This window comes from Gopherus evgoodei, chromosome 1 (genome assembly GCF_007399415.2).
Source record: "Gopherus evgoodei ecotype Sinaloan lineage chromosome 1, rGopEvg1_v1.p, whole genome shotgun sequence".
NCBI classification, from domain to species: domain Eukaryota; kingdom Metazoa; phylum Chordata; order Testudines; family Testudinidae; genus Gopherus; species Gopherus evgoodei.
Genome location: NC_044322.1, coordinates 60,523,397 through 60,543,530, shown reverse-complemented (window position 1 = coordinate 60,543,530; position 20,134 = coordinate 60,523,397). Strand labels below are relative to the sequence as shown.

Sequence of the window (20,134 nt, the reverse complement as noted above, 5' to 3'; positions counted from 1 at the left end):
CTATTTGGCAACAGAAGAGTGCCTGCTAATGTTTTTAAATTCTTTCCCTGCTGTGTCCTTTATAGACACATGCCAAATCAGTAGAGCTGCTTCAACTTGCTGCATGGCTCAGCTTGCAAGGTTAAAAATGTAATAGAAAAACATAGGTTGGATTGTAAACATTGCATCATTGGCTCACAAGGAGCTGGAGACGCTGTGGCGAATGTTCAGGAAGGAGTACACTTTTTAAATACACATTGGATTGTTCCTTGGAAGAAGGCAGGGATTCAGTAGTTGAGGTTTACATTACAAGTCATGTGTTGGATATTTCTACTGAAAACAAAAATGAATATACTTGTAGGTCTGCAAGGACACATACAGAGAGTACAGAGGCCACTAGCAGATAGCCAGAAGCTTTAGTAGCTACTTTTTTCAGCTGACCAAATATAGGGCCTTATCTGCTTCTGTTGTCATGAATGGCAAAACTTCCATCAAATTCAGTGAAAGCAGGGTAGGGTCATTAAACAATATTTATGCAGCCACAGGCAATATGTTGATGGATGTTGTTAATACGAACCCTTTCTTTAAAATGGATGGACATAAAGTTGATTTCTTAATTTGTTGTCATGCATAAGCTTATGGACCACCCTGAAAATTAAAATTCACCAGCTGAATCACAGCTGCATTCACTATAACTTCAGACTGCTTCAAAGACAGTAGAAATTATTGTAGGCAGCTAACATAGACATATTAAGATCTTTGCCTAGAAAGCAATTAAACATTTAAAAGGACACTGTTCAGTAGTTTTAAGCCTCATATTTAGGGTTTGTTCTGAAAAGAAAACAAAAGACTCAAGAAGACAAGTGTACACAACAGGTCTGGGACTGAGGAGAGGAAGATTCTGAAACCATTTATACTGCATGCATAGAAATGTTTTTGAAATTTTTAAAATTGAAGTTTTTAAAATGTCAGTGTTAAAAACACTTAAAAAAATTAAAACCATCCAGTAGTGTTGGAAATCCAAGGAAAAGCACCAGGAGATAGTGCATGAATAACTGTGAGGACTGAAAAAGATAGGCCATGGGGGGTAAGACACAAACCTGGCAGTTCAGCTATCGACTTTCTATGTGATCTTATCCACATTACTTACAGCTGAATTTTCAAAAGTGGCACTTGATTTTTGGTGCCTCTGTATTTGGGTACCCAAATTAAGACACCTTGGGACTGGTGGGAACTTGGGAACCTAACTATAGCCACCCAAGTCTGAAAATCTTGGCTTAACTGTGGTTCCCTTCTGTAAAATGGGGATAATACCTCACTCACAGAGGAACTGTGAGGCTCTATAATGTTTGTAAAAGGCTTTGAGAACTTCAGATGAAAGGCCCTATCGATGGACAAAGTGTAATTATTATTTTATGAAGAGAAAATGACTGCTCTTGCTTTATTTACTTTACTTTGATGAAATGCAAAAACATACAGGGCAAATTTTTCAAATGTGCCTACTAAGTGACTTAGGAGCTTAAGTCCTATTCTCAAAAGTCATTTAGGTTATTAGAATCTACATTTTACTGATTCAGTTATACTTAGGCTCCTAAGTGACTAAGACACTTTTGAAAATGAGATTTAGGCTCCTGTGTTACTTAGACACTTTTGAAAATTTTACCCAAATAGTGAAACCTAGATTATTTTTAAGTTTCCCACTTGAATAATCAATGTTATTTGTCACTAGAAGTAGATAAAGGTTGATTATTTTTATTTCAATAGCCTTCCAAAAATATGCCTATTTGAACAAAATGTTTTCATTGTGAAAAAATCAAGTCTCCCATTTCACGTTTCAAAGTTAAATAAGTCTTTGCAACATTTTACAAAAAATGCAACACTTTGTAAGCACAAAAATTAGTGAAACAAAACTGTAAATTTAATGAAAAATAGTCCATAATTCCATACAGCCCTGTTTGTAACACAGGTAGTTCTTGTGCTTGTGTTAAACTCTGTCTTACACACCTCTCACAAGCCCCAAACAGCAACAAGAGCAGTGTTCATATTTGTAACCCCCTGACATCACAATGGATGTCTGCACTTGGTGCCAGATGCTCAGCTGGTTTAAATGAGCATAGCTCTACCAATTTACACCAGTTGAGGATATGGGCCCTAGAGTTTTGAAACTATGAATTCTTTTCCAATCACATGCTCAAGTCTCCTGCTGCCTCCTCTCACCTCCTTCTATCTCATTCTTCACCCCCCACTCTAATAGCTTCATCCCTTTTGTCTTTTTACTCCCCATTTCCCACCTATCTCACCCCCTAAAAATGATCACTTACAATGTCTTTTTTATTACAGATGGAACAAAAGAATCCACCTAACAAGCCATTGATCAAACTTCACCCTCACCACTTGTTTGTATGTTGTATCCCTTTTTCCAACCCTTTGTCTGTTTTTGGTTTTGTTCTTTTTTGTCTTTTTAGCATCTGTGTTGTTCAGGGAAGAGACTTCATCTTCCTATGAGCTAATACAGTGTCTAATACAAAATGGTTCTGATTCTGACTGGGGTCTTTGGGTACTACCACAATTTGAATAATAATAATAATAATAATAATAATAATAAATCATTGAGACATATTTCAGAGTAGCAGCCATGTTAGTCTGTATCCTCAAAAAGAGCAAGAGTACTTGTGGCACCTTAGAGACTAACAAGTTTATTTGAGCATAAGCTTTTGTGGGCTACAGCCCACTTCTTCGGATGCATAGAATGGAACATATATTGAGGATATATATATATACACACACATACAGAGAGCATGAAAAGGTGGGAGTTGTCTTACCAACTCTGAGAGGCCAAGTTCAGCCATGCTACTTCATCGCCCTGGACTTGCGCCACAATCCATTGCTCAGGCCTATATTTATCAATTAAACTTAATTAAAACTTTTATTTTAGGTAAGGCTGCGAGTTTGTCATGAAGGTCACGGATTCCGTGACTTTCTGTGACTTCCATGACTTCTGCAGCGGCCAGTGCACCTGACAGCTGCTGCTGGGGTAGTCTAGGGCCACCGCACCCCAGCAGAAGCAGGAATTTGGTGTGCGAGGGAGCAGGGGGTTGGAGCACAGGATGGGGTGAGGCAGGCTTTGGTCAGCACTTACCTTGCAGGCTCCCTGGAAGCTGGGAAATCCCCTTGCTCAGCTTCTAGGCAGAGGCATGGCCAGGCAGCTTTGCGCATTGCCTCCGCCCAGAGCGCTAGCTTCACAGCTCCTATTGGCCGGGAGCTGCGAAGCCAGCGCTCAGGGTGGAGGCAGTGTGCAGACCTGCCTGGCCATGCCTCTGCCTAGGAGCTGAGCGAGGGGAATGTCTCTGCTTCCAGGGAGGTGCGGATCCAGGTAGGGAGCCTACTGGCCCCACCAAACGCCCCCCTGCCCAGCACTAGCAGGGTCACAGGCCGCTGCTTGCCTGCCCCCAGCACCTGAAGCAGCCCCGGACCACCCCTGCTCTCTTCTTCCCCCGCCTCAATTTAGTCAGGAGAATATAGTAGAAGTCATGGACAGGTCACAGGCCATGATTTTTTGTTTACTGCCTGTGACCTGTCCATGACTTTTTTACTAAAAATATCCATGACTAAAACATAGCCTTAATTATAGGTGATAAATATTCAAGGTAGTTTTTGAAACACAATGAAATGAGAGTTTCCATATAATATCCTCATTACATAACAATCAGTTAACTCCATTAGGATCCCTTATGTATTTTGCTGTTCTTGGCCAGTGAAATGACATATCAGTTTTACTTTTGTTTATAATTAGTTTCTACTAGGTCCATTTTCTGGGTCATATACACTAACCCAATGCTGTTGTTTTGGGGTTCAGTAATGCAAGGTAAAATTTAAATTAAACCCTTCTTTTATAAATCCTGTTTAATATCTGCTAAATTTTAGGGTTAAACCAAGTTGATAGTATCCCCATAGATGAATGTTTGCTATAATTCAGGTATATTTAAAAATCTGATACTTTCCATTCTGTGTCAAAAGAAATATATATATATAATGTTCTAATCGAATCTGGGGAAATTCTACAATGGAATTTTCCATTTTTATTCTACCAGTTTTACCCTGACTTTAAAGGCAAGAGTTACTTCTTAGGGTATGTCTTCACTGCAGTTATCCCAAATGATTAACACCTTGGTCTGGGCACCCAGGTTAGTCTAACGTGAATGTGAGTGGCCACATACCTCAACACTAGTGCTGCACTTGCCTGTGTGAGATGCTAGGATTTGTGAGGGCATATCCCACAGTTCTTAGAACTTCAGTAAGCTGAGCCTCTCTGATTCTTTCCCAGTGAACTTTGGAAGAACTTGTCTATACCTCTGTGCACATTGGGGAAAATAAGGAAAGGCACTGGAGTGTTTTAGCCTGTGTCTTCACTGCAAAATGTACTGGGTTAGCAGCTGGAGATAGGGCGTACTCAGGCTTTAACCTATATCCTGGACAGGCTGGCTAGCTATATTGAAACTGATCTGAAAGCATCACCATATTTGGGGAGAAGGTTGTGTGTGAATTGGAGCTGAGTTACAGAGGATAAATGAGTAGGAGCTAGAGTTAACTGCAGTGAAGACAAGCCCTTATTCGAATAGCTCTAAAATATTTCTAAACATCCCAGATGGTTATCTGATTTATTCAGCTCTTTGGATATTCAAAGCTTTTCAGCCTTTTTCCCATGCAAATTCCTTCTGAAGGCATGAAGCACCATCAGCAGGTAAGTACCCTGACTGGGTGCAGTAGCTGGATGTTTATTATATGAGAAACAGAAGTGAAACTGCTAACATGTTACAGTATTTAAACAACAATAGTGATAATTAGGCCATAACATTAACATCCACGTGATAAATTGGGGAATTTCCCACTTTTGGTGTGGTTGTAGCCTCAAAAGCATTGCATTTAGGTACTTTCTGAAAGTTATCTTCATGACTAGATGGGCGCTATTGCCATGGAAAGATTGTGATAAAAATGCCTTCATTTTGGCTAGACAACAGGCAATGCTATTTGAGCTGTACTGGTCGAGAATTACATGTTTCCAGTTTACCTAGTGTAAATTCAGCCTTAGGTTTTTTTTTTTTTCCTCTCATTGGTGCTTTTCAAGCCTGTTTTGGAACTGTCTTGCTATGCAGTGTCCCGCTGGAGTGACTGTGAGTAACCTAGTGCTGCTGCTGCTCCAGGTATGTCATTACTAGACTGTGAGCCTCCGTGGAGCTCTGCTGACACAAATACCCCTACTAGAGGAAGTCAAAAGGCTGATCGATATTCTATCATTGCTCTGATTTTATGGAACATGGAATTTCTTGGGTGTCCTCTTGCCGGTACTAACCAGAAGGTAACGTCCCAAGGTGAAGGCGTGCATGCTGCAATGCCTCTTCTAGTATGAAGTGTGCTGCTGAGCCAATTTATATCCATTCACACCAAGGTTCTTCAGCTCATTCCCCCCTCGGGCATTAAATCAACATTTAACAGGTTTTGCCTTGATTTTACAGAGATCTAGCTAAACAGAAATATATATATATTGCTAACAGAAGGGCTCTGCCCAGTTGTAGTGAAACTCTCATTGTTCCTGCTTCAGCCTCATGTTGCTTTCGAGTAGTAAAAGGAAATAAGACAGGTCTTGTGCTTTGTAGCACAGGTTATACAGCCTAGGCCCTTGGTGTGCTATTAGGCAGCTTTGACCACCCACCACCCTCATTCAGCCTCGCACTCAGGCAGGAGCTGTGAAGGCTCCTCCGTGCCTGTCTGCCCTAGACATTAGTGCCTTGTCCCACTCTAGCGGGAGCTGCGCTTTTCTAATAGCGCTTTGCGGCGGCTCCAGCCAGCAGACGCCTCCCACCCAGCGCTGCGGCGTCTTTGTGTGGGGGAACCGGGCTGTTGTTTTGGACCGTCTCTGCGGAGGACGCAGGAGGGAGCCCCAGCCGCACAGTGATGTTCAGGGCTAGGCGCACGTAGCCCCGCGCCCGGGAGGTTGGATGGGGGGGCTCGGAACTCCCGCCAGTGAGGCCCGAGGCTGGCACGTGGGAGGCCCCGGCCCGGGGCTGTGTGGGGCCGGCAGGAGGTTGGACACGGAGGCAGGGGGATAATCCAGCCCCTCCAGCGGGCCGAGTCCTTCCCACTTCGCCGCCCCAGCGCGATAGCCGGGCTCGGCCGTGCCCCCTCCCACGCCCGCCTCCTTCCACGTCTGGCTGCGCCGCGGCCGCTCCCCGGGGCCGGGGCTATAAGAGGCTCCGCCTGGGGCTGGCCGCAGCTGCTGGAGGCAGAAGGCGGCGGCGAGAGGCGAGAGCCTGCGGCCATGAAGTCCCCGCAAACCGAGAGCGCGGCCGGCCCAGGTGAGCGCAGCCGGCCCGGGCCCCCAGCCAGAGCCACCGTCGGGGCGGGCGGGCGGGAGGGAAGGAGGCGGCAGCCGCTGCGGGTTGCGGGGTCGGTGCCCTTCGCCTCCAGCCCCCAGGACAGGCTGGCACCGGGGCCGAGCGGTGTCCGCAGCCGCGGCGGGGAGCGCTCGGGGCAAACTCCCGTTACTGCCGGGAGCCGACCCCGCCCGGCGAGCGACTGAGGCTCGGCTGCTCCCGTCTTCCTCCGTTTCCCCGGTTTGTCCCGCTCTCTGCAGGGACATGGGGGTGGCCGGTGTCTCTGCGGGGAGAAATGGGGGTGTCGCTGGGGGGGGTGGCCGGTCTCTCTGCGGGGAGAAATGGGGGTGTCGCTGGGGGGGTGGCCGGTCTCTCGGGGGGAAATGGGGGTGTCGCTGGGGGGGGGGTGGCCGGTCTCTCTGCGGGGAGAAATGGGGGTGTCGCTGGGGGGGTGGCCGGTCTCTCGGGGGGAAATGGGGGTGTCGCTGGGGGGGGGTGGCCGGTCTCTCTGCGGGGAGAAATGGGGGTGTCGCTGGGGGGGTGGCCGGTCTCTCGGGGGGAAATGGGGGGGTGTCGCTGGGGGGGGTGACCGGTCTCTGGGGGGAAGAAATGGGGAGTGTCGCTGGGGGAGTGTCCGGTCTCTCGGGGGGGGAAAGTGGGGGTGTCACCGGGGAGGGGGTGACCGGTCTCTCTGTGGGGGGGAAATCGGGGGTGGCGCTGGGGATGTGTGGCCGGTCTCGGGGGGGAAGTGGTGGTGTCGCGGGGGTGTGGCCAGTCTCTCGGAGGGGACGTGGGGGTGGCGCTGGGGAGGGGGGTGACCGGTCTCTCCGGGGGAAGGGGTGGCTCTGGGGAGGGGGGTGACCGGTCTCTCCGGGGGGAAGGGGTGGCTCTGGGGAGGGGGGTGACCGGTCTCTCCGGGGGGAAGGGGTGGCTCTGGGGAGGGGGTGGCCGATCTCTCTGGGGGGAAGGGGTGGCTCTGGGGAGGGGGGTGACCGGTCTCTCCGGGGGGAAGGGGTGGCTCTGGGGAGGGGGGTGACCGGTCTCTCCGGGGGGAAGGGGTGGCGCTGGGGAGGGGGGTGACCGGTCTCTCCGGGGGGAAGGGGTGGCTCTGGGGAGGGGGTGGCCGATCTCTCTGGGGAGACGTGGGGGTATCGCTAAGGTGGTGACTCGGTCTCACTCTTAGAGGATCGGGGGGATTTTAAGGGTGTCCGTGTTCCTCGTTAGGCTCCGGTGACGGTCTCCCCCGTCCGGGCCCTGCCGCGCTGCGGGCGGATGCCGGGGAGCTGGCAGAGGTGCTGGGCGAGTTCGATGCCGTGATCGAAGACTTCTCCTCGCCCGTCAGCAAGCGCCACTTTCACTACGAGGAGCACCTGGCGCGGATGAAGCGGCGGAGCAGCGCCAGCGTCAGCGACTGCAGCGGCATGAGCGACTCAGAGAGTGAGACCCCCCCGCCCTTGCTCTGCCTTCCCCAGCCCTCCCGCACGCTTCCCCTTCTCCAGCCCTCCTGCGCAGCGGGCAAGGGCAGCTGGCCTCCCGTTAGCGTCTCCTGCGCCACATCTGCATGCAGTTCAGTGTTGCTTTGGCTAGCAAAGCAGTTGTTTCTACAGCTTCCTGGGGGAGGAGCTTTCAGAGCTGACAGGTAAAAATAGCTTTAACTTCTAGACACTTGACAGCGCTCCCCACCCATCAGAAACCAGAACACTGCTTGGCTTTTTCCTTCTGTCCTTGTATTTTGGTGTCTGGAACGTAATTCTTTTCAGCAGCGTTTCCGGAGAGATTGTCCCAGTTTCTATGATCTAAACTAAATGTACATTTCTTAAGAAACAGGTGTCTTATTGGTACATAAGGCAGAGATTATCTAGCACTATTTATACTGTTTACTTTTGTCCCCTGCTTGCCAAAAATTAAAACTATTATGCATTTAATTTTGCTTTCTTCTCCAAGCATTCTTTACTCTTTGTTCCTTCCATCAAACAGCTTGTTGAAGGTGACCTGCAGACAATGTTTTCAGATTAGATTTGTGTCCTTTTTTGCCCTCCTTTTATGATACATAAACAAATCCGGAAAGATTTATGTTTTTAAAATAATGGTCTTATTATCTTTTCCCTCACAAATATCAAGAATGTCAAGTCTGGTCTTCCCTGGTTTTGTCTTTTTGGAAGTTGCAGACATTTCTTGTTAATTCTCACAGCTTAATTTAGGGGTGGGCAAACATTTTGGACCGAGGGCCACATCTGGGTGGGAAAATAGTATGCAGGGTTGGGGTATGGGAGGGGGTGCAGTGTACAGGAAGGGGCTCAGGGCAAGGGATTGGGGCAGTGGAGGGGTGCGGGGTGTATGAGAGGGCTCAGGGAAGGGGGTTGAGGCGCAGGAGGGGTGCGGGGTGCAGGAGAGGTACAGACTTTGGGAGGGGGCTCATTGGGGTGCAAGAGAGGTGCAGGGGGCTCAGGGCAGGGGGTTGGGGTGCACAGGGGTGCAGGGAGCTCAGATCAGGGGGTTGGGGTACAGGAGAGGTGTGAGATGTATGAGGTGGCTCAGGGAAGGGGGTTGGGATGCAGGATGTGGCAGGGGGCTCAGGGCAAGGGGTTGAGGTGCACAAGGGTGCAGCAGGGGGCTCAGGGCAGGGGTTTGGGGTGCAGGAGGGGTGTGAGGTTTACAAGGGGCTCAGGGCAGGGAGTTGGGGTGCAAGGTGCAGGCAGGGAGTTGGGGGGTGGGGTGCAGGAGGGGTTCGAGCTCCGGCCCAGCGCTGCTTACCTAAAGTGACTTCAGGGTGGCAGTGGCGCGCACTGGGGCCAGGGTAGGCTCCCTGCATGCCTGCCCTGTCCCTGGCCCGCACCGCTCCAGGAAGCGCTGTGGCCCCTGGGGGAGGTGAGGCAGAGGGCTCGGCATGCACTGCTCTTGCCATGCCTCCAGGTACCACCCCTGAAGCTCCTATTGGCCGCGGTTCTCTGTTCCCGACCAATGGGAGCTGCGGGGGGCAGGGCAATGCATGGAGCCCTGTGGCCTCCCACGCCAACTTGGGGGCCGAAGGGACATGGTGCCGGCAGCACTGCAGACCGGATCCGGCCTGCAGGCCATAGTTTTCCCACCCCTGCCTTAACTGATCAATCATAAAGATGCAGACAAGGACAAAAGCCCATTTTTTTTTTTTCCTTTGTGGTTTCCCTTAATGTTGATGATTGCTGGGGAGAATCTTGGTGTGCTATACAAAAGTGAAAAGTCAAAGAGAAACACAATGGTACTTGGGGTGGATGAGGTCAGAGACTGGAAAATAAGGTGTCAGAGAAGAAAGAGTTCCAGCTGGCTGGTAGAAGACTATAGAGGCACTCCATTTTTTAGAAGCCAAAGACAATCCTAGTCCATTCTAGCAGGAAGACTCCTGATGACTTCATCCTGTAGTTAACTAAATATTTGCTAAATAAGAATGTTGTATTAAAAGTATTTTCACAAGAGGTTTATAGAAATACTGGAAACCACTTCCTCCTCTCCCTTCAGTGAATGGTGCTGTTTTCTGGTTTTGGAAGTTGCCGTTTTAAAGATAATTTAAATCACTAGTTCCAGTTTGAGTGCACAGTGCAGAAAGAGTGCTAATTCTACAAAAGAGTATTAAATTAATACAGATAGCATACAGACAACATACAAGCAAAGGATATAGAATCAGGAATATCCAAAATCAAGGTAACTGAGCAATAAAGTTTAGCATATGTTTGTTAGTGTTATGATTTCTTTTTAAAATTATATATCTTGGTTGTTCTTGTTTGTCAAGGAGAGTATACCATCATTAATAGTAATTAGGAGGACTGAAAGAACCTGCTTTCCCATTAAAAGCCATGGAATCAATGTTTAAGTTGTCATAAGTAAGTTTAACCCCCCCCCCCCACACACAAACAGAACCTATTTTTTTTAAATTGCTAACTTCCTCTCCTCAAAACAATTCCATAGAATTTGCCTTATAAAAACTTATACTTTCTGATTTCCAGTAATGAAACTGTTTCTTTCACTAAAATGGTAAATTGTGGCCAGATACTTAAGTAATATTAACAACAAAGAGGAAGGAACACAAGTCAAAATAGGAAAAGAATGGGTTAAAGTCTGTTTAGACAAGTCAGATGTATTCATGTTGGCAGGACCTGATTAAATGAATGCTAGGGTACTTGAGGAACTAGCTAAAACAACTTTGGAACTGTTAGTGATTCTTTTTAAGGAAAACATGGAGCATGGGTGAGATTCCAAGAGGACTGGAGAAGGGCAAACATAGTACTTGTCTTTAAAAAGGCGGAGTAGGGGGGAGAGTCAGCCTAAAGTCAACACCTGGAAAGTTACTGGAACAAACAACCAATTTGTAAGCATCTAGAAGATAATAGGTTATAAGAGGGGTTCACAAATTTTTGTATTTGTACATAGCAAGCCTCTGAATGTGACCCTCTTCTTTATATATTTAACACCATAATAAATGTTGGAGGCAGCATGAGGTTTGGGGTGGAGGCTGACAGCTTCTGACCTCTCATGTAAGAACCTCATGACACTCTAAGGGATCCCAACACCCAGTTTGAGATCCCCTGGGTTAAAGTAATAGCGAGCATTAATTTGTCAAGAAAAAATCATGCCAAACCAACCTAATTTCCTTCTTTGACAGGGTTCCTGGTCTTGTGGGTAGGGGGAAGCTGTACATATTACATATCTTGATTTTAGTAAGGCTTTTGACACAGTCCCACAATCTCACAAGCAAACTAGGGAAATGTGATCTGGGTGAAATTACTATAAGGTGGGCTCAAAACTGTCTGAAAGACCATATTTGGAGTAGTAATCAATGGTTTGCTGTCAAATCAGAGGGTATATCTAGCAGAGTTCTGCAGGGTCTGTTACTACTCAATATTGTCATTAACGTCAGATAATGAGTGGAGAGGATGCTTATAAATGGTGATAACACCAGGCTGGGAGGGGTTGGAAGCACTTTGGAGGACAGGATTAGAATTCAAAATGACTTTGACAAGTTGCAGAATTGGTCTGAAATCCACAAGATGAAATTCAATAAAGGTAAGTGCCCAGTATTACACTGAAGTAGAAAAAAATCAAATGCAGAACTACAAAATGGGAAATAACTGGCTAGATAGCAGTACTGAAGAGGAAGATCTGGGGCTTATAGCAGACACAAAGTGAATATGAGTAAACAATGTGATGCAGTTGCAAAAAAGGCTAATATTCTAGGGTGTATTAACAAGAGTGGTGTAAGTAAGACGTGAGCTAATTGTCCTGTCCTGCTTGATACTCGTGAGGCCTCTACTGGAGTACTGTGTCCAGTTCTGGAAACCACACTTCAAGAAAGACATGAATGAATTTAAGAGTCCAGAAGAACGCAACAAAAATAATAAAAAGGTTTAGATAACTTGACCTGTGAGGAAAAGTTAAAAAAACTGGACATGTTTAGTATTGAGAAAAGAAGACTGAGAGACCTGCTAAGTCTTCAAATACATTAAGGGCTGTTATAAAGAGGATGATGATCAATTGTTCTCCATGTCCACTGAAGATAGGACAAGAAGTAATGGGCTTAATCTTCAGAAAAAGAGATTTAGGTTAGATATTAGGAAGAAACTTTCTAATGACGAGGGTATTAAGCTTGCCAGGGAGATTGTGGAATCCCCATTTTTAAGAACTGGTTAGAACAGGGATTGGTAACCTTTGGCACACGACCTGCCAGGGCTGGACCCATTTGTTTTCCTGCTGCGTCCACAGGTTCAGCCGATCATGGCTCCCACTGGCCATGGTTTGCCACTCCAGGCCCATGGGGGCTGCGGGAAGTGGCACGGGCCAAGGGATGTGCTGTCTCCTGCTTCCCGCAGACCCCATTGGCCTGGAGCGGCAAACCGCAGCCATTAGGAGCCGCGATCAGCCGGACCTGTGGACGCAGCAGGTAAACAAACTGGCCCAGCCCACCAGGGTGCTTACCCTGGCAGGACGCATGCCAAAGGTTGCCAGTCCCTGCTCTAATTCATTAAAAAAAAAAAATTCTCCACCATTTTCAGATTTATTGCAAGCCTGCAGTCAGGTACTTCAGTTTACTTAGAGACCTGTCTATACTGGTATGTTCTGCCTGGATTCTTTTTTCTTGACTCTCTGATCTAGTTCTCATAAAAATACCCAGCAAAACTTGTTTCTCTTTCTGAAGACATCATTTAATATAGTAAACCCCTCTCCAAACCTCCCTGTACCATTTTGAGGAAATCGGAGTTGAATGGCAGTTTTTAATAAAGAGGGTCTTTCATACCAGAGAGAGGCTCAAATATCAGATGTAAACATAAATCCAGTTACATTCCCCTTGTCTTTCATAACTCCTCTTACTACATGTGTTAATTTCCAAGCTATTTCTATTCAAACAGGCTTCTTCCCTCAGCCCAGCTTTTCTTCTAACTTGATCTTAGTGAAGTTGAGGTTGTAGTGACCTCACTATTCCCGTGGCAACACTTACGTTAAACGTAGCTGGGCTGTGTGGGGACAAATTCTTAAAACACAAATCTGCAACAACAACAAAAGAAATGCTGACAGTGTTTTTTCTGAACTGCTTTTGCTGAAAAATGTAATTCGTATAAACTCTCTCCATCGTTATAAATCTGTCAGTTCCACAGCCATTACTCTGTGTATAAGAGCTACAGGATCATATTTTTATGGCGTGATCCTACAAGTGCTTTTTATGGGCCATTGTACAATGAATAAGGTTGAGATTTTGTCTCAGTTAGTTTTAGTAAAAGTCCCAGACAGGTCACAGGCTTCCATGAATTTTTGTTTATTGCCCGCAACCTGTCTGGGACTTTTACTAAAAATAATGAGGGGGAAGGGGTGACTATAGTGGCTGATAGCTGTGAGGACCATGGCTGACTGCTGTGGAACTCACAGCTCATAGCTCTGGAGTCCCTGCCAACTGCTAAGAGCTGTGGGGCCCCTGCTGCCCACAGCGGCTGACAGCTCCAGCGCAATGCCTGGGGCTGAAGCAGAAAATGTCACAGATCTCTGAAAGTCACAAAATCCATGAGATCTGTGACAAAATCTTATCCTTACCCATGAACCACAGTTGGCTTACACCAAGATTTAACCAAAGGGCCACTAATTTTTGTGTACTTCAGTTTTGGGGTGTCCAACCTGAGACATTTTGGGCTGATTGTCAAAGGTGCTGAGCCATTCTGACAGCTGTTAATGGGGACTGCAAGTACTCAGCATGCACAGGCTGGGTATACCAAATCTGAGTTGCCCAAAATCAGTGGCACTTCTCAAAAATTGTGAGTCTAGTGTTTGCCAGGGTAAGGTTCAAAGATGGAAAGACACACAATGTAGTTACAGCAAATTTTCCACTATTGATCTACTTTAACATTCAATGTAACTGGCAACAAATGCCCTCTGAAAACTACTGTTTTGTAGTAGGATGTGTAAATCCATTCCTCTTTCTACAGCAGGGGTCAGCAACCTCTGATACGTGGCTTGCCAGGGTAAGCACCCTGGCGGGCCGGGCCAGTTTGTTTACCTGCCGCGTCAGCAGGTTCAGCCGATTGTGGCTCCCACTGGCCGCGGTTCACCATCCCAGGCCGATGGGGGTGGCGGGAAGCCACAGCAGCACATGCCTCAGCCTGTGCCACTTCCTGCAGCCCCCATTGGCCTGGGACAGCGAACCATGGTCAGTGGGAGCTGCAATCGGCCGAACCTGCCAATGCGGCAGGTAAACAAATTGGCCCAGCCCACCAGGGTGCTTACCCTGGCAAGCTGGGTGCCAGAAGTTGCCGACCCCTGACCTAGAACAATGGGCTCTAGACCCTACTATAATACAAAGAATTCTGACAGGAACAAACATTAATCAAGATCTTAGGCCTGGATCCACAAAGGAACTTAGGCACATAAAGTCCCAGTTTTAACTCAACTGGGTCTGTGCTGGCACTCATGACACAACTGGTGGCTTAGTGCCATATCAAAACTCAATTCTTTATTCCCCATAGTAATAAAGGGGACATATATTGACTAGTTGCTGAACTACCAGGATAAATAGTACCTAATGTTTCAGCTTGAAGCCCTCAGTAGGGTCAAAGAACAAGTATAAAAGCTCCAGGCATTAGGTAGTTGTTCGTGTAAAGCTGGTGCCTACAGTAAAACTTCTTAGGCCAGGTCTATCCTACAAACTTTTTCCAGCATAGCTCTTGATCTGTGATTTGTGACTGATATAGCTGTGCCAGCAAAAGCTTCTAGTGCAGATCCAGTTATGCTAATAGAACTGCTTTTTTGCTGGTATCTGGTATAGTTTGTTTCACTTGGTGGTTGGGTGGGACTGGAATAAACTATGCTGGCAAAAGCACAATTTTGCTGGTATAAGCTGCATCCACACTAAGAGTTCTTTGCTGGTACAGCACACCACTATTGCTATACTAGCAAAATAATTCTAGTGTAGACCTTGCCTATCTCTGCTTTCATTTTGCTTCTTTAAATTCTTATCCTTAATTAGGAGCTTGGGAATAGAAATGTTTCACCATATCTATATAATTTTATGCACCCCCAAAAAAAATCTCTTTACAATATAAACCATAATCCGCTATCACGCTCTCAAAATGTTTCATATTTATTGTCATTGATGTAATCAAATGTGTTTTATTTTATAAGATTTTTATTTAGACTCTTCAGTGACACTGGCTACAATGTAGTAACTTGATATCATTCTTAACTTAGGAAGTAAACTTCTTTGTCAATCAACTCTTAGCTTTCAAAATCAAATCCCACTCGTGCTGCTTTAGCTTTATATATTTTATCATTTCAAACCCAGTTAATAATGCTATATTCATCATGAAAAGGCAGCATTCATTAGCAATCCTGCAGTAACAAACCAGTAGATAGATATGTCGGAGAAAAATATTTTAAGGAAATAGATTGTTGCCTCAAACCTGCAACAAGATATTACAATCAGCAGGGAGCAATAAAATGACTAATGAAAAATACCTTAGCATTTCTGAATTTGTTCTGCCTTTTCCTTGCCTCTCCTGCATACCACTTTCTTTTCCTTTCACTATTTTTGCTCTAGGATAAGGAATCATTGCTAAACGGGAAGGTTTAAAGTAAAAACACTGGCTCACAACTAGCAAGATTGATGGGGACTATATGGGAAACATATGTAATGAGAAACCATGATACACATTAAAAATTACAGCTACTTGTTTCCCATGATCCCTTCCTGGTATCTTCCAGCCAGAGAGTTAAGGGAGATTTGGAGTTCTTCAAATCTTCAAACACAGGTTGTGCAAGCTGTCTCAGGTTTGCCTCCCACCTTTCTTGTTTTGGTTTAGTTTTTTGCTTAGAGCAAGGGTCGGCAACCTTTCAGAAGTGGTGTGCCGAGTCTTCATTTATTCACTCTGATTTAAGGTTTTGTGTGCCAGTAATATATATTAATGTTTTTAGAAGGTCTCTTTCTATAAATCTATAATATATAACTAAACTATTGTTGTATGTAAAGTAAATAAGGTTTTTAAAATGTTTAAGAAGCTTCATTTAAAATTAAATTAAAATGCAGAGCCCTCCAGACCGGTGGTGAGGTGAGTGCCACTGAAAATCAGCTGGTGTGCCGTGTTTGGCACACATGCCATAGGTTGCCTACCCCTGGTTTAGCGTGTCAGCATGTGGAGCAGAAGGGTGATAGAGTAAATAATGCAGTAAAATGTGAGCATGTTGATGTCCAAAGTAAATAGTGCTCTCTCTGATTGTGACAGCTCTGTTTCTTCCAAGACTTATTAACATTCATTTTTAACTGCAGCATTAGTACTATTAAGTATTTGACTTCATTTTTTAAAAAATCAAGGACTTCTAGAGCAGTTAATGTTGAGTAGGGTCTGAGCTGTGCACCTGTGAGTAAAAGCTCTGAGCCTTTGAACTGCATAATAATAAATATATGATTTAAAGAGGCTTTAAAATTAAGCTTTAAAATTTCCCCTGTGAAAACTTCAGGGATGAGATTTTAAAAAATGTTCAGTGTTGGTAAAAAGTCCCCTTGATTTCAATGGGAGCAATGCTAGGCCATCACTAAGCACTTTTGAAAATCTTACCCGAAGTTGCCTCTTCTACAATACTATGAGGAATATTATTTTTATAAAATATTTGAATATACCATTGCCTGTTTTAAAAAGGAAGGTCTGAAGATTTCCTTTTTCAGCTAATTACTATCCAGAAAGTTTCAATTGTTTATCTCAGGAATATTGTATATTTAAATGACCTTGCAGTGGGTTTTATGCTTTGAGGTTTAACTGTGTTCTGGGACAGCAAAGGCCAGTGAGAACCTTGAATTATTTCACCAAAGTACAACCCACCCATACTCCAAACCCTTCATTTTGCAGCTGTTTCTTCATCTTATTCTAAGTATATCAACTGAACAGACTGACTTAGGTTCAGCTGGCAGCTTTATAAAATGGCAAAGGCTTTTACTGGGTTACTTCTTAAAAGAGAGTCACTCAGGGATCATAATTTAACAAACACTGTTTTGCCAGAGGAATAGAACTAGAAAGCCACAATAATAATTAGTGATAAGACGGATGTCACAGCTAGGAGTGTGTGGCATGGGTAGGAGCAACCATGCGATAGAACTTTGACATCAGCCTCTAGCTTAGGGATCGGCAACCGTTGGCATGTGGCTCCCCAGGGTAAGCCCCCTGGTGGGCTGGGCTGGTTTGTTTACCTGCCGCATCCGCAGGTTTGGCTGATCGTGGCTCCCACTGGCCATGTGCCAAAGTGGGTATCAGGATGTGTTGGGAGTGCTGCTTCAGGGCGGTGGTGGTGAGGATTTTAAGGCTTACACCCCTTCTGGAATGTGTCTTTTGAACGATGCACAAAATACACAAACTGCCCTGAACAGGATGTTCAGGGGCGGGCAAAGGTTGAAGCTTCATTTTCCCAGTTATTTCTCTATCCTACATCCAGACTAAACAAAAGCTGATATTTCATAATATAAAAATAATACATAACAAATGGAAGAAATGGGAAGTCAATTGTAATAAATATAAATCAGAAGCTTAGAACTGTAGAAAGCTTATAAGAGATGCAAAGGGACACAAGGAGAAATCCTGTGGCCTGCAGAGTGAAGGACTGCAAGAATGAGTTTAAGTATATTGGGAATAAAAAAAAATCCTATCTATGTTGTTGGTCCATTACTAGATGGAAATGGTAGAATCATCAATAATAACTCAGAAAAGGCTGAAGTGGTCAATACATTTTTCTGTTCTGTATCTGGGGAAAAAAACAGATGATGTGATATCATATGATTCTGATAACACTCTTTCCATTCCCTAGTACAGGGATCGGCAACCTTTTGCCCACGGTTTGTTCACCTGCTGCGTCTGCTGGTTCGGCCGATCGCGACTCCCGCTGGCCGCAGTTCGCCACTCCAGGCCAATGGGGGAGGCGGGAAACCGCGGCCAGCACATCCCTCGGCCCGCACTGCTTCCTGCCGCCCCCATTGGCCTGGAGCGGTGAACCGTGACCAGTGGGAGCCGGGATCGGCCAAACATGCGGTCGTGGCAGGTATACAAACTGGCCCACCCTGCCAGGATGCTTACCCTGGTGAGGCACGTGCCAAAGGTTGCCAATCCCTGCCCTAGTATCTCCAGAGGATGTTAAATAGCAGCTACTAAAATTAGATATTTTTAAATCAGAAGGTCCAGGTAACTTATCTGAACACTCATCAGGCAGCTCCTTTAAAACTCTTGGGCTGGACTTTACTGTTGATTTTCAATAAGTCTTAGAACACTGGGGAAGTTGCACAAAGCTGGAAGAAAACTAGTGTGCCAACATTTGAATAAGGTGAATGGGATGCTGCAGGCTAATTATAGGCTTGTCAGTCTGATATCAGTCCAAGGCAACAGAATGGAGTGGTTGAATGGGACACAATTAATAAAGAATTAGAGGAGGGTACTATAATTAATGCCAATCAACATGGGTTTATGGAAAATAGATCTTGTCAAACTACCTTGATATCTTGTTTTTCATTAAGATTTCAAGTTTGGTTGATATAATATACCCAGACTTATATATGGCATTTGACTTGGTACACCTGACATTTTGATTAAAAACCTAAAATTGTATAGAATTAACATGAGACACATTAAATGGATTAAAAACTGGCTAACTGATGGGTCTCAAAATGTAATTGTGGACAGGGAATCATTATCAAGCAGTGCGTTTCCAGCAGACTGCTGTATGGATCAGTTCTTGGCCCTAGGCTATTTAGCATTTTTATCATTGACATAGAAGAAAACACAAAATTATCACTGATAAAGTTTGCAAAAATTGGAGGTGTCATAAATAATGAAAAGGACAGGTCTCGCTTGCAGAGATATCTGGTAAACTGGGTGCAAACAAACGTGTTTTAATATGATCAAATATAAATGTATGCATCTAGGAACAAAGAATGTAGGTCATATTTAAGGGATGGGGGACTCTATCCTAAGGAGTAGGGATTCTGTAAAAGATTTGGAGGTTATCGTGGATATCAGCTGAACATCAGCTCTCAGGGTGCCGCTGTAGGCAGAAGGGTTAATGCGATCCTTGGATACTGTAGTGGGGTGTACTAGACCTTTTAAGAATAAAGGGGCCCAGAAGGCCCCATTCCAGGTCTTGGAATGAACAAAAGACCAGAAAATAGCATGGTCGTGGAAGAGAGGAAGCTGTCTTGGGGATTTACGAGTTGGATCCTGGGTGCAGGCGGTGGAGGGCAGGGGGCAGAAACCACAGGACACTGTTTCCTTTAAGGGCCAAGGATCAGGAGCCCTGTTGTGTAGGGTGGAGCAGGGCTCCCCTCTCTTCTAGCCAGTCAAAAGGAGCTCTGTGGAGGAGGGCAGTATATAGACTGTCTTCTTCTTCATAACAAGGGAGACACTGACAGGAGAAGGAAGCCAGACCAAATGGGCTTAGCTCCAGTGAAAAAGTGCTAGGACTTATGGCTTTAGGTGGAGCAGACTGACAGAGAAGAGCTGTAGGTGTGGCAGCAGAACAAGAGCTAAGTATGAACTGTTGAATTACATAAGAATGGCCATACGGTGTGAGACCAATGGTCCATCTAGCCCAGTATCCTGTCTTCCAACAGTGTCTGATGCCAGATGCTTCAAGAGGATGAACAGAACATGGCAATTATTGAGTGATCCATCCCGTCATTCAGTCTCAGCCTCTGGCAGTCAGACGCTTAGGGACATCCAGAGCATGGGGTTGCATCCCTGACCACCTTGGCTAGTAGCTACTGATGGATCTATCCCCCATGAACTTTTCTAAATTATATTTTGAACCCAGTTATACTTTTGGCCTTCATAACATCCCTGGCAATGAATTCCACAGGTTGACTCTGTGTGTGAAGAAGTACTTCCTTTTGTTTGTTTTAAATTGCTGTCTATTAATTTCTTTGGGTGACCCTTGGTTCTTGTGTTATGTGAAGGGGTAAATAACACTTTCTTATTCATTTTCTCCCCACTGTTCATTCTTTTATAGATCTCTATCATATCCCATCCTTAGCTGCCTCTTTTCTAAGCTGAACAGTCCCAGTCTTTTTAATATCAGAGGGGTAGCCGTGTTAGTCTGGATCTGTAAAAGCAGCAAAGCGTCCTGAGAATTAAACAAAGACTATGAATGGCTTGCCAACTACAAAAGCAGTTTCTCCTCTCTTGGTTTTCACACCTCAACTGCTGGAAGAGGGCCTCATCCTCCCTGATTGAACTAACCTCATTATCTCTGGCCTGCCCCTGGAAATTTCCACTACATGCATCCGATGAAGTGGGTATTCACCT

The 20,134-nt window shown here is 45.4% G+C and overlaps 1 protein-coding gene across 2 annotated transcripts in view; it reads left to right on the top strand.

Moving 5' to 3' along the window:
* The first annotated feature begins 5,814 nt into the window (after window positions 1-5,814).
* Window positions 5,815-20,134, top strand: part of RGCC (regulator of cell cycle) — a 39,698-nt gene continuing 25,378 nt past the window's right edge. Inside the window, exons 1-2 of one of the 2 annotated variants that reach the window (XM_030565886.1) lie at window positions 5,815-6,332; window positions 7,575-8,287. In XM_030565886.1, the coding sequence (XP_030421746.1) occupies window positions 6,296-6,332; window positions 7,575-7,993 (456 nt within the window). In that variant the 5' untranslated portion in view covers window positions 5,815-6,295 and the 3' untranslated portion in view covers window positions 7,994-8,287. Of the gene's footprint in view, window positions 6,333-7,574; window positions 8,288-20,134 lie in introns of those variants that run through there. The other variant, XM_030565896.1, reaches the window with a different exon arrangement.